The sequence below is a fragment of the Trachurus japonicus genome, chromosome 3, assembly GCF_045865225.1.
Source record: "Trachurus japonicus isolate A0001 chromosome 3, Traja_1.0".
NCBI lineage: Eukaryota > Metazoa > Chordata > Actinopteri > Carangiformes > Carangidae > Trachurus > Trachurus japonicus.
In genome coordinates, this window is record NC_140909.1 from 10,463,284 (window position 1) to 10,477,516 (window position 14,233).

At 39.8% G+C, this 14,233-nt stretch overlaps 1 protein-coding gene across 3 annotated transcripts; it reads right to left on the reverse strand.

Moving 5' to 3' along the window:
* Window positions 1–837: 837 nt before the first annotated feature.
* Window positions 838–8,351, reverse strand: btbd10b (BTB (POZ) domain containing 10b). Of its 3 annotated transcripts, none has more exons than XM_085760856.1 (9): window positions 8,276–8,351; window positions 7,703–7,850; window positions 5,227–5,417; window positions 4,520–4,835; window positions 4,296–4,398; window positions 4,021–4,141; window positions 2,958–3,155; window positions 2,759–2,869; window positions 838–1,922 (listed from the first exon to the last, which is right to left on the reverse strand). In XM_085760856.1, exons 2-9 carry the CDS (start codon window positions 7,801–7,803, stop codon window positions 1,591–1,593), a joined length of 1,473 nt encoding a protein of 490 aa, XP_085616982.1. In that variant the 5' UTR covers window positions 7,804–7,850; window positions 8,276–8,351; the 3' UTR covers window positions 838–1,590. The 3 variants fall into 3 exon arrangements, with proteins under 3 accessions (XP_085616982.1, XP_085616972.1, XP_085616965.1); XM_085760846.1 differs by having other exon boundaries at window positions 5,227–5,420; XM_085760839.1 differs by having other exon boundaries at window positions 5,227–5,423.
* Between the last annotated feature and the right edge of the window lie 5,882 nt (window positions 8,352–14,233).

Genomic DNA, 14,233 nt, shown 5'->3' on the forward strand with positions numbered 1-14,233 from the left:
GTGGTGTCAAACAGCTGTTGTGGATGCACGCAATAATCAAATCTGTAAACCAAAGCTTCTGACTGAACTAAAAGAGAATTGTATTTCTTTGTTTCAGCAAGCCACAGCAAAGCTCTCAAGGTCACAAAACCTACAACAGTTAACTAAATTACAGCTGCTGTAGCCCAGCACAAATGAAATCAAACCTTAAGTTGCCATTAAGTTACTTACTTGCAAAGAGGAAAGTGCAGTTCCATGTCAATCTGAGTCTTTCGGCAGCTCCTTTTGTTCTCCAACCAGGTGAAATCAGACTTGTACCCACAGCTGGACTGGGGAAATTCAACCTTGGACTTAAATGCAGGTCCAGCTGCAAAAAGACACCGACAGAGCCAGAACAGACCTCATGGACGATTTAATGGTCCACCAGCAGCTGAGATTTGAGCTTGTGGATCTGCTGTTCTGGTCTTATCTTTCATTGAATGAGGCTTTTTAAAAGGAAAATTGATTTCACTTGGTAAGCAGAAGATAAGGGAGATAATTATTAGTTTGAATAAAGAAAACTGTATTCATTGTTATTGATGGTAGTTCTGTTTGACATAATTCTATACTTAAACTTATTATTTCTTTAATTAAAAGGCACATGTAACAAACAGTTTAAGGCGATAACAGTCAATAACAGAAGTGGCTTTCCATCAGGCCCGATTGATGGGGTGTACTGTATTGTGGGGCTTTAGTTCTATTAAAAATTGAAGGTGATCTCAACAAAACATGGACTTCAATGCCCTGATTGATCTCAAAATCAATCCTATGTAGCTCTTCTGCACACTGTCATGGCTAAAGCATAGACCATATACGTACTTTTTTTTTTCATTTTGATGTCTTTATTTCATGATTTTATGTTTTATTTTTAAACAACAATTTCAAGCTTTGCACAAAAAAATTCTGACCACAATAGCTTGTGCTCTGCTTAATATCTTGGCCGCGGGAGGAGCATAACATCACATTTCAGACCCAGCCAATGACTACATAACCCCATTACAAGATTCAAAGACATCTTAGAGGAGTTCAACTGGAGATCATGACACTAAGTGGTGATAGCTGATATTCTCCATGACCAGAGAGTCAGATTAGCGAGTCTTATATTCTTCCCCCCAAAGCACATTTAGTAGTTAGGCCACCCAAGACAGTCAAAATTGAAATTATCAGTGAAATAAAACCTGTGAGAAAACAGTGACACCACTGTGCTCAGCCAAACTCATCAAATTAAGGTACAATAACACTGTAAATAATAATGTTAATAATAATAATAATAATAATAATAGCCCAAGTGTTTTTCTTTTTTTTTTGTTTCCAAACAGAAAAATAAATTCCTTTGGTCAAGTAAAAAACAAAATGAAAACAATAGTGTACTCTTCCTTTCACCTTAAATCCCTCGTGTTGCGTCTTCTACAGTCACCCAGGTTCTTGAGGCTCTAAGGCTGCAAAGGAGGTGTCAAGGCAATATGGTTATGGTGCCCCTGGCGCTCCATGCTGCAGCATGCTGGGAATAGGTCTAGAGGAGGAGGAGGAGGAGGAGAGGAGCAGAGGCATTGAAAGAGGACCAGTGTGTCCTCACACAGCAGGTGAAGGTGCATCAGGGTCAGGCTCGTTGCTGTAATTGTTGCTGTAGTGATTCCCACTGGGTGGCTGATTAGGGAGGATGTCCAGTTCATCCACTTGGGGGCCAGGGTGCATCACCACCAGCTGGTCCTGGGGGATGTCTGCTGCTGCTGCCGCCAGGTTGGTGATGGACTTGGACTTAACACACTGGAAGTCCACATGACGACTTTTACCCTCCTCCTTTTCCCAGGACATGCGGATGAAGGGCCTCTGGACGTAGTTGTAAATGACCTCTGGACGTCCTCCTGGTCGTTTCTTAACCTTCTCTTTGTACGTAGGGTAACCTATCCACGGCACAGACAGAGCAGAGCCGAAAGCTCAGTTTACATTCACAGGTTTTTCTAAAGAGTTTACAACATCCCGTCATTACTTCAACTCCTATGTGAATTGATCATACGCTTTCTTAGAAGTGGCTCTGATGTTTATTTCTATGATGACAAAGACTGTCCTATGGACGTTTCTTATTTGGATTGAATTCCCTTTGTTCTTGACAGTGCACAAAACATTCAGGCCATCCTTTAACTGGATTTATCAGATCTGAAAAATACATCTATAATAACAATTAAATCTTCTACAGCTGGCATTTGAACCTGGAATGCATGATGTCTCAGAGCCCCATTTGTTAAACTGACTGAGCAGAGCAGAGGATTTTTTTTTAATGTGGATACATGTCAATAAATTGGGCTGAAGCATTTCTCATTCTTATTTGTGAATCAGGATATTTTTTGTCCCATGGCTGCACAGCTGCTTTGACTGCTTCAGTGTTTTATATAGTGTAGCATCACTAGGAAAATGAAATTATTTGATTTGATTGGATTGGTTTTAAACTGATTCAGTTGCCATTTTGCAGCTTTGTAGATATTCTTCTCTGTGACACATAACTAAACTCATCCGCTTTATAATAGTTATATAAATACTTTCACACAGCAGGCTTCTGTACTGTAGATTTTACCCTTATTTCACATCATTTCATTATCTCTGTCTTTTCTGGACAACAGTCTTTGTATTAAAACCAAAATATTCTGTGTAGTATTCTCCTCATACATTACATGCCTGCTTGTGGTGAAATTTCTGGCCAGTTTATAATACTGAACATTATCATTGAAAAGTATTGACTTACCTTCGATGCCCAGTCTTATTTTCTTTAATCCTCTTTCCTTTAAAACTGACTTGGCCACATCTCTGTTCTCAATATACTTGAAAAATCTGTACAGTTTTGTGCTGTAGATAACTGCAAAGAGAAGAACAAACAAAACCTTGTTTATTGTGTACAGGTCTGTTTTGTATATTGTGTGTATTCTGTATTAGTGTGTACTCACTCTGTGAATACTCTTCTCCCATCTGTGGTGGATATTCTTCATCCCAGTCGACCACGTCGTCATCAGTAAGGACAACAATGTGACATTCCCTCTCTCCGCTCTGGGCACTGGCCACCATCAGAGGTAAAACCATTTCCTCAAGGTAAAACTCAAATTGTCGACGAGCGCCGTCATTGGACAGCTCATGCATCAGGGCACCTGGTAACAAAGGAGATGCAGGACATGGCTTAGACAGAGGATGTCAGCAAGTTTCTGCCAACACTCAGAATTACCCATCATATATTGTATTCAAGCCTGGAGGAAAAATAACATATTATCCAAAGCCACTCAGAGTCTTTATGTGAGGAGTGACTTATAAGATAGTCTTGAACTTTCTGTTTTATTGACTTACATTCTTGATTTAGACTTATTCAGTTTTAAACCGTAGAGCAGGATAGAGATGTGAAATAAAAGACTGAAGTTACAGTGTCTGGGCAAGTAAAACCTGCTTGAGTTATCAAAAAGCTTTGCCTCATTTCACCTCCATTTTTGGTAAGGTTGGGCTAGTGGGGAAAACAAAAAAGCAAAAAAAACTGTTACATATTAAGCCAAACAGTGAAGCCGACTTCTGAATTTTACCACTAGGTGTCAGAATGCCCTCAACAGACCCTCCCAAATGGCACATAACAAGGCAAAGAGCACATTAATGAGAGCGCAGCGTCTACAGAAACTGACCTCCAGCATGACACCGGCCTAAGCTGGCTATTTTTTTAAGTTGTTGGTTCAGCTGGTTCACACCAGTTTAAGCACCTACACCGGACTAGACCGGCTAAACACATCTCTAAGTCACAGAGCTTTCATCCAACTGAAGTACTGTTGAACAAAAATACAGTTTGAGCCATGTCCAAACACAGCAGCCATAACAGTTTCAGGCGCTCTTCTTCTTTTCCCTCCGTTATGACACCAAAAACTACATACTACAACAGCTCCCACTAAAAATGTTGCAGAAAACCCACGGGAACTGAGACAATCTAAGTTGAAAGTGTAACACTGTCAGCTTCTGCAGCCCTGAGGAAATACTCACTGAGGTCTCTGCATTTGATGGTGCTATAGTCGAAGGAGATGCACAGATAGTCACACGCCTCCCGTAACTCAGGGATGGAGATTCCATCAGGACAACGGATTATCCCAGATTTGTAGTAATCCTGTCGATTAAATAGAAATCACAATAAAGGCGGTCATTTCCAAAACTGCTATTCCATTATAACATGAAGTGAGGGTCAATGGTTATGGTCAATGTTACAGCTCCAAGTTTTTAATATAAAAACCCTGAATACAACTCTAAAGTCAAAGACTGACCAGAATTGCTCGGAAAACCGTGGAGCTGATGCCCTCAGCTACTTCGTACTCTCCCTTCTCGTTAGGCCGTGTGAAATTATGTTCTCTTCCAGATCCAAACATCCTGAAATAAAGAAGCACTGGTGAATTCTCTGCATCACAGAAACAAGTACGACATTTCCACATCACTTCTATAACAGTGTACAGAAGGGACACAGAATGAAGATAACAGAAGTGTACCGTACCTGCCCAACATTGTATTGGGTTGTGCAGTGAAGATGGAAGGATCGACTACAAAGCGCGTGTTGTCAACGATCAGAGTCACTCTTTCTGAGGTTCTGATGTTTCGGTTCCCGACAGTGGCACTTGCTCCTCCCTCCTTGGGGTTCTCGTAGACAAAGACCATTTCTCCAACTCCCAAGCTTTTGAAGGTACCTTCAGTGCTGGACAGGCTGCTGTTGCGACTGCTTACCACCCCGCTGCTGCTGGAGCCACTGGGAGAGACTCTCTGAGGCCGTGGACTACTGGGCCTCGAAGACGGGCCACCATCTCGTTCACGGTCTACACACAGAAAAAGGCAGAGCATCAATTGCTTAAATGTTGACGTACAATTTTCTGTTGTTTTGTAGCTCGATTTAGATGTTCATCATGTGTTCATGAGAAACATTTGTACAATCTATGGAGTTCATTTGAATAATGGGCCGTGGTTACTAATGTCAGCTGTGAAACCGACCAATCTGTAATGTGTCAAACTACAAGTCTTGGACTAAACACAAACAGGTGGATTAGTGCTGACTTGATCCGTTCGCGGCCAAAAACAGCAGAGATATAAACCATGTCTGAGCTGCGAGTTGATAAATGCAGTCAGCTGTTCTGAACAGCAGCTGCCAAGAGCTGCAGACCCCAAACATGACATCCATATAAGACCTCTATTCTCTCCAAGCATACCCACCACTGTTGTGTTGGCGGGTGGGTGAAGTGACGTTTCGAATGCAGGGGGTGAGCTGGCCTTCTCTTTCGTGTGAGGAATCCCGGGAGCGATCGCTGGAGCGGCGGCGGTCACGTGAACGGTCACAGCCCCCACTGGCACCATGCAGGCTCATCTTCCTCTGTTCAGCCTCCACTCGAGATGCTCGGGCCTGGCTGCTGCTTTTCAAAATAAGAGCATAAGTTTATGTTCCTCTCTCTTCTTCAAGATCAGAGGACACTTGTATTCTATAATTGTAAAGTTATTATGACACACAATCTAGATATACTGTTTATGTTCATCAAACAGTCACTTGTTTACAAACACACTCATTCTCAAAAGTTAAGGGTGTGTAACATTTTAACAATAATAGACAGCCGGCTTACCAAGATTCCTTTGAAAAGTATGTCACAACTAGAGCAACCACATTCTGTAAGCTCGCAGTGAAATGTTTGACTGATGCACTGTCACAGTGGCAGCAAGTCCTAGTCGCTTGTTTGCGGCTTGTGTGTTTATTTTCTATTTTGGTGTCTTCATTCTGCGTTGCTATTTTATCTGATGATGGAGAATGCCTTCTTGCTTTTAAGTGCCACAGACATGGAGTTAAACATAATATCCCTACTCAGCTGAAGAAGCTGTAACATAAAGATTAAGAGCCAGGGCTGAGCTAAAGTCTAGGAGACGGAGATGTAAGCCTTTTCTGAGATCCTAATGGGGAATGTCAACACCCTGGTTAACTAATGTAATGAACTGACAGAATAATTGATGCACTTCAGACATTAACTTTTGAATATAGACACTGCTTCCCAAGCAACAAACCCAGCACTATAAGATGCAGCCATCTTGGACAGTACTAATCACCCAGTACATAACATTGTGGCAGGTCACAGAGGCCACTGCAGCAGCCAGTGTCTCATCTATCTGCATTGCAGGACAGAGGTTCAGGAGATCCTTTGCCCCCACTGCCATCAGGCTGTATTACACCTCAGCCAAAGGTAGTAGCTTATAACCTGGACTATTGAGCTATTATAAACAATTATTATTACTAGTAGAAAAAGAAGAAATATCCAAGGCACTCTCTGTGAACAGTTAAAAGGCCTTTATTGCTATGGCTTGGTCATGTTAACCTGTAAAAGACTCCTACGCATTTCTGCTACACGCCTTTGTCAGGGAGTCAATCGTTAACATGACCAAGTCATAGCAATAAAGGCTTTTTAACTGTTCACAGAGAGTGCCATGGATATTTTTTCTTTTTCTACTAGCATTTGCCCCATCCAAAGAGCACCTCAAAGAAAAGACTTTGGGTCCAGGAAGCACTCCTACACAGTAATTTTGTTTAATTATTATTACTACTAATGAATAACATCCTTCCACCCATAAAACAATGCAGCCTCGTTAGAAATATCCTGATACTGGTATCAAAGATGCCTCCAATACTGCCAAAAATGCCGGACTGGGCATCGGAAAACATGTAAATCTATGCACTGATACCACATCTTTTAAGTCGGTGTAAACTACATTCATTCACTAACGGTAGGAGGTGGGGTTGAGGGTGAGGGCATAGTTATTGTTATCATTATCAGGAAGTAAAAAATTGTATCAGACCATCTCTAGTTTCCATCAACTATTCCTGTCTTCTCTATGGTGCCATCCTATCCGCCTGTCTGTTCCTTCAAATAAATAAAGACCTCAAACATGACTCAGGATCATCAGTCTGATTCTTCATTGATTCCCACAGATGAAAGGAGATCATATTTGTTTAGCATTTATTTTCATACAGTTTTCTTATTTTTTTTAGTAAAAAAAAGTTAAAAATATCCCTGATCAGCGTGGTAGTAATGTTGTTGTCACAGACTTCCTGTTCAAAGCAGTGGCTTTAATGCATAAACAGTGAACTTTATGAAATGAAATTTAAGCTTATCTACTGTAAAAGCATATTCCTGATGTTTCTATCCTTAGTTGACCTTTTTACAATCATTAAAACATACACTGTTCTCATCTTAATAGACAAAAATCCATGTTTTGGGCTGTTTCCTCATCTCCACACCCACTCCTTGTCACAAGTTTACAACAGTATAGTAACACAATATTCAAGAGGGAAGGATTTTTGAGGTACTAGATGCACTAGTTTTACCCAACATCCAACTAAGTGTAAAATCCTCTACACCTACTCTGCTCTTGTCCATCATATGCCTTTAATTTGGTTCAAGACAGCAGCAATGTACAACATAAAGGAAAGTCATATGATGCACGGATACAGATCCAACATGTCTATAATCTGCTCCATTTGAACCGTTTTGAGCAACACCTCATAAAATATATCTGGTTTTAGCTTTATCAGATATCACAATCCTAAATTGAAGTAATAAATTATGATGAATCTATCGCCCAGCATCAGAGTGACTGACACTACACTGCTGTTATGAACTGTAGGTGTCTGACAGGTTTTCAGATGGTTCACCTCGAATGCTTGCAGAGTTTGCGAGGTCGGCTTGTCGCTTTTCGTTCCCAGTTTTCGGTGTCACTGGAGTTGCTGTCATATGACTGCAGACGTGCTGCCATCACCCGAACAGGGGGGAGTCCGGTCTGGATCTTTCACCGTTCATAATCTGGTTAATGGCGAAATCAACAAGTCACAGTTCGATCCACTGGTCAGCAGCACCTCGCAAAGAAACAAAACCCACAGGCTGCTAACAAAAATAGTTTGTAAACCGAGTTAACGTGTGCCTGTGTGATCACCCAAACTGAATGATCACAAATGGCTACATAAGTGCCTCATGTTTGAAGTCTTGACATCTTTCCTGTCAGACTGAGTCAGCCTAACGTTACGATCCCCGGTTAGCTATCCGCTGTTAGCAACGTAGCTAAGTTAGCTACCATTAGCTGGCACTGCTACTAACTACGTTACAATGCTATTAACATAATATTCTGAGACAGCTGCGTAGCCGGTGGAGTTCCCCCCATTGTATTGACATAAATGCTGTCATGTTATAGGCAGATATGGCAAAAAAACAGAAATATCAAAGATAGATACCTGGCTGGCTACAGTTTCCGCTGAAGTGTAATCCCAGTCGCTCAGCGGCTAACCAGCCATCTCCTTTCAAAACACTGACGTGCGACGTGACGACCGTTAACGGCCTGCCGTGATGACGCAGGCAAAGATTTAAATCAGAGGTGTTTTTACTGTAAAACTATCTAATCAAATTCAGTTTTATATGAAATTTTATGTAGAATAAAGATAAACGAAAAATGTTTACAATATAACCGGTTTGTTTCCTCCAGCAGGTAGATTTTGTTTGTTCGTTTTTTCGAGAATTGGGCTCCCAGCCTCCGGGAGATCTCGCGATGTTTTGCAACGTGTGTGTGTGTGTGTGTGTGTGTGTGTGTGTGTGTGTGTGTGTGTGTGTGTGTGTGTGTGTGTGTGTGTGTGTGTGTGTGTGTGTGTGTGTGTGTGTGTGTCTGTTTCCCATCCTCTGGGTAGACTACTGAATATCATAACATTTCACATTTAGACTAACATTTAAATTACAATATGAGGTAGAAAATACTTCCTATTGTTACTTTCCTCCAGAGGAAGGAAGATAGATTGATAGAGCCACTGCCCCAACTGGCAGACCAAAAGACAGCTTTCCCCGACGCCTGGCTGTGGCTGCTGAGGAATAAAGTGGACTAACAAAGTCCTTTACTGTAGCTATCTGTCATGATCATAAAGACATGTAGCCTATTTGAGAATTTGAATGGGTCTTTGACTCTTTACTGAGTCTTTACTTGGACTGGACAACTGATCAGAAACAAATACAATTGCAACATCAGTGGTGGAACATATAGTAAATTTACTAAAGTATAGGCCTACATTTGATACAAATTTTATATATTATTCTTTTTTTCTATTGTCAGTCAAACAAAAGGACAATAATAATTTTGACACATGACATGGTTGGCTTATAGCCTACACTCTGGTGTAGAATTGGTGTAAATCTTGCCCATGGCACATGTTAACTTCTCAGCTGACTCTCATGAGTCAACCTTACACTCAAACCCAGAGTTATCAATAGGCCTAATTACAGTAATACCACAATCTTAACTTTATTTCTCTGTATTGAGAACTTGTAGTGGAAGGTAGGCTAGTGCCTACAAAACATCTGCTGAATTGAAGATTTACAAGAGTGCAATGGCCTCCATAACTCTAAAAGGGAAGAAGTTTGAAACAACCAAGCCACATTGAATACTGAATACTGAATAATGGACATTGAATACATCAGTGTGAAATGTCAGTTTCTCCCTTTTAAAAAAAAATTGCTAATAAAAGCGATAAAAATATTCTTCCTTGTCATTATGTGAGCAGAATAATGAGGGTTTTTATTTCATTTTTGACTGAATGGATCTGCACAATTTATGAAGGCTCTGTAATTCAAGGCAAGATTGACTCTGTGAACATCTCGGTTGTTTAAATTGTCAAGGTTCCAGCTCATAAATTGAAGTAACAGGAACACAGAAAGGTGAACAGGTTACAGGGCTGCACAATGATCATGCTTTTGCAAATATAACTTGTGCTTTAGAAAAACCTTTGTGATATCTGTGGTTGAAATCACGAGCAGATGATAAGGTGTCAGTCTGACTCATACTCCAGCCAAGAACAAACAAAAAACACCATGCCAATCAAAACTAGACTACAAACATGTTGTTCCTAAAAGCAGTTACATGACATCATGCATATGGTGTGCAAGTGAAACATTACATACAATAAGACTAGCTATTTAGTTGGTCCTCATCTTAACACTACAGTTCACAGTAAACATGTATTTTGAAAGGTGAATTTTGACACCGTCATAACAAGAGGTAATATTTTACTCAAACAGACTTTGCTATGGAGGAACAGCTTGTCTTCCATATATTGGCCTGAGATATTGATTTTAATAGTTGTATCATTGCAAAAGAATGTAAACAAAATAAATACAAGAAAAAAACTTTAAAAAGTAGAGCATTTAGGACATAAATAAAATAAAATAAAATATATTAGAAATGAAAAAAGGTAAATAAAATAATGAATACAAATAATTGAGATAAATAAATAAATAAAATAAATAAATTACATAAACAATACAAAAACATAGAAAACACTGTCTCACTATGAGTTCCTTAAATATTGCATGGGGCTTCTGCTTGGATTCTAGATAGGAAATAAGTTATATTCAGCTTTTCCAGATGTTTGATCCAAGAGGATCATTTGGAAAAAGACTTCTGATATTTCCTGTATGTCCATGTTGCGGTTTGGCACTGGCGACAATGATGTCCTTTAACTTTTCCTGAAGCCAGTCCTGTCTGTCTCCAACTTGTTTGTGTTCTCGAACATTGTGCATGAGCTGTACCTCACTGATTGTTCTCTTTCTGTAGAAATACAAAATATCACTGTTAACTCAAAGAAGAACTCATCATCGTTGACTTTTCTATTGTAATTATTCACTGAACATCATGTATTATCACTCCAAAGATGATATCTCACAAAGTGAGGACACCAGTTGTAAACAAAGTTTACCTCAGTGGTTTAGCCTCTGTATGTAAATTGATGAGGAAGATTATCAGAACCAACGTTTCCAAGAACCTCCATGAAAACATGTTGACCAACTGAAACAAATTAAATGCAACAGTGGTTAGAAAATGAATTTAATTACCTTACAAAAATCTCTTGGTTTTGTTTTTTTTTTCTTTTATCTTTTTTTGCTCATATCCAACTATACAGAAGATAAATTCAAACTCTGACCCACTGTCATGTCATTCTTACCAGATTTTCTGTCCTTATATCCAGGGATAAGTATGGCAGGTTTTGTTGAAACAGTTCAGTATCAGTGAAGTCAAACTTCTTGATCAGCCTTTGAGTGTGAAGAAGGTTCTCCCTTTTATATACAGCGTAGCCCTCCCCTGGTCATCGATGAGCCATTTTCACAGTTGATGTTGATGTCACTTTTCCAATGCATTGATGGGGACAAGCATCTGCATGACACCACCTCCACCACCACTCACTACTAACTCATCTTTCAACACCTCCAGAAAGTGCTCTGTTTGTCACACTGTTTTTTCGAGCCTCCATTTCCACCCTTCACGCTAAATATTGAGAGTTTTGTTGTGACGCATATGTGTATCTTATGACACACTATCTTCAACAGAACTCTTTCTTGGTCGAAATACCTCTAATTGGATATGTCTCATGCATTAGGACCGCAGTGAAAACATATACTCTTTGAAATGGCAATGACTGTCATGCTTAATTTATTAGCAATGTAATTTATTTTATGGTCCACCTCATGCAAGCATCTAAAGGTCATGAAGAGGTGCAAGTGGGCCAGGCCAGCCCTAACGGTATGAAGCAGAGAGACCTGTCCATTCCTGATTAATAGTTACTCCCAGCCTGTGAGGATCTCAGAGGGGATAGCCACCGCTATTTAGTGCAGGATGTTCCCAGAGTCATGAGATGGGACCTGCTCTTTGACTGGATTTCCACAGATCTGAGACCTCTCATTTCTAAAATCTGCTGTGGTTGACCACTGTAGACCTTGTCAGCTGTGGAGCTGTCACAGGCCTCTGGTTTTCACATTTAATTAAACCGACACATCACTGAAACAAATGTCCATTTGACAATTTCTCTTTCTTTTGATAACTAGAAATTGAGCCATATTTGTATTTTATCTGTCTTTTCTCTCTCTGTAAAATCAGCTGTATGATGCTGTTTGAGTGTGGATTTCCTTAGCACATCCATCTGCAGATTCACACACAATATCAATAAGAACAGGTTGACTAATGAAAAACAAAAACAATTTGACAAACACACAGCTAATTTACTTTTTAAAAATTTGTAACATTGCAGTTACATGACGTATGTGTTGTGGATAACCTTGTCACTGTGTCACAAGGTGCATTAGGTAACCATGAAAGACATTTTCTAAATGTGGCAAAGGAATGGCTATGCCATGACTGAAGGAATAAGTGCCACAGAAGGACCTATATCTCTCTGTCATTGAGGTTCCCAGCACAACCTACTATGTATTTACAGTGTCCTCTAGCAATTATTCACATTTTCATGTTGTTGCCTTACTTTTCTGCAGGGTTGCATTTATTTTCTATTCTTCTATTCTATTGATCATCACCATTAGTTAATTTGTAATGTAGCATTACGTCATTCAATCTCATATTCAAAGGTCACAAGTTGAATTGGCCAAATGGCGAAGTGGTTTCATATTTGCCCATACATCAAAGTAGGTGATAATGGTGAAAATCCAGAGCTCAATCCAGTGTCAGACCCACTGATAAATGATAGGAGGCTGTCCTAAGTCTAGACACATCACTGGTGATCACATCAAGTGTGCAGAGTTATTATAACAGACCAGTACACCTGGCTCAGGTTGGCCTCCCTCTGGGATATACACAAGGGTAGAGTACATGTAGGGCGATATTGCTGATGCTGACCTGTGTCTTTATCAGCCCTCTCCATCACGCTCGTAAAAAGCACTCAGCACCACCTGTGGTTTCAACTGAGCTAGATTTTTTGTACACGTGTAGTATACTCAACCAAGTAGCTCTCATTACCTCATGCAGTCACAATGTGAGCCATCTCAGTAATGGTATGCTGTTGGTGTGCAGGAGGACTTGACAGGGATTGATGGGAAGAATTGCACGCAAATCATTAACTTGGGTCACCCCCATGTCACAAAGAAAGTAATGCACATAAAAATGACTCATCTCTTTGAACTATATATAAGTGCATTGGCTGTAAATAGGCTGCCTGTATACATAAAGCTTCTGAAGGAGTTTTCATAGATTTTCAGATCACCATACTTTCTATTTGTGTTGTATTGTGTCTGTTGTATTTAATTACATAGACATTCATAACAGTAATTTTAATTAAGTAAGTTAATACAATCCTGTTTAATTCAATTTAACCTGCTGATGTGTGAAGTATGTTTCCCTAATGTGTGCAGTACGTGACAGATTCATTTGTCTGGCTTCTGTATTATATGTTTAAAGGTATGGAAGGACACCAAGTCCATGTAGTGCTTTCCCTGAAATCTATAAATGGAGTTACTTTTGTCATGAAATGAGGTCACCTCACTTGAAGATATCATGTAACGAAATAGAGTATATTTAGATTGTTGACATCATCCCACCTTTGCTCGTGAAACCAAACAAACACATAGAATACATATCTAAATCATAAAATTATTGCTTATGAAGGGGGTAGACGCTATAAATCATTCAGATGTTTGTGCATCCATGTCTTCTTGGAGCGACTCAACCGTTTGTTTGCCAAAGTCAATATTTTATTCAACCGTTAAATAAGTTTGCAGATGTATGTCTGGTTTGTCAGTGTCATTTTATATGGATACCAACACTCAAAGCAATCTATCACATACTTTTGCAATGTCCATCTGACTACCAGGCACAGGTGGTGGTGGTGTCAAGTTAGTTAGTCTGGACCTCTCCACGGTGGTGCACATCGAGCATTGACTCCACAGAAAACAAAGAAGAAACTGCCGGGGGAGGGCCAGTTCCTTCACAATTATCATAATCATCACACGTAGATAAAAAAGAAAGGAAAAAAAAGAAAATTATCAATGTGTTAATCTTTGATTATAACATGTGTTTCCCCCCCTTTTTTCTTTAAAGGGGAACTCTGCTAGTTTAACACATCAAAGTTTGGATCTTCACAGATCTTGTGGAATATGACTGTAGATGTAAAAAGCCCTTGGTGGTCCAGTAGAAGCTGCCTGAAGTCCGATTAAACCCCTCTACTGATGTCAGTAAGGTCAGCATTGGTTGGGTCAGAAGACTATAGAATAATAAAAAAAAAATAGAGTTAGTGCAGCTCTCCCCAGCTCAACTATAATGCATCAAACTGATCGGGCGCAGCTGAGAAAAATTCACATTTCTGCTGAATCGATATTGATGTTATTCTTTCTTTCTCACCAGTCCCACATTCATTCTGCAGCAGGAAAAGTCA

What these genes read in the sequence shown, in the direction of transcription:
- btbd10b (XM_085760839.1), bottom strand. Translation starts at nt 7,803, where the DNA reads ATGGCAGCACGTCTGCAGTCATATGACAGCAACTCCAGTGACACCGAA. An exon ending in CACCCGCCAACACAACAGTG is followed by an intron (nt 4,836 to 5,226) that starts GTGGGTATGCTT and finishes TTCTGTGTGTAG; the next exon opens with ACCGTGAACGAGATGGTGGC. An exon ending in GGGAGAAGAGTATTCACAGA is followed by an intron (nt 2,870 to 2,957) that starts GTGAGTACACAC and finishes TTCTCTTTGCAG; the next exon opens with TTATCTACAGCACAAAACTG.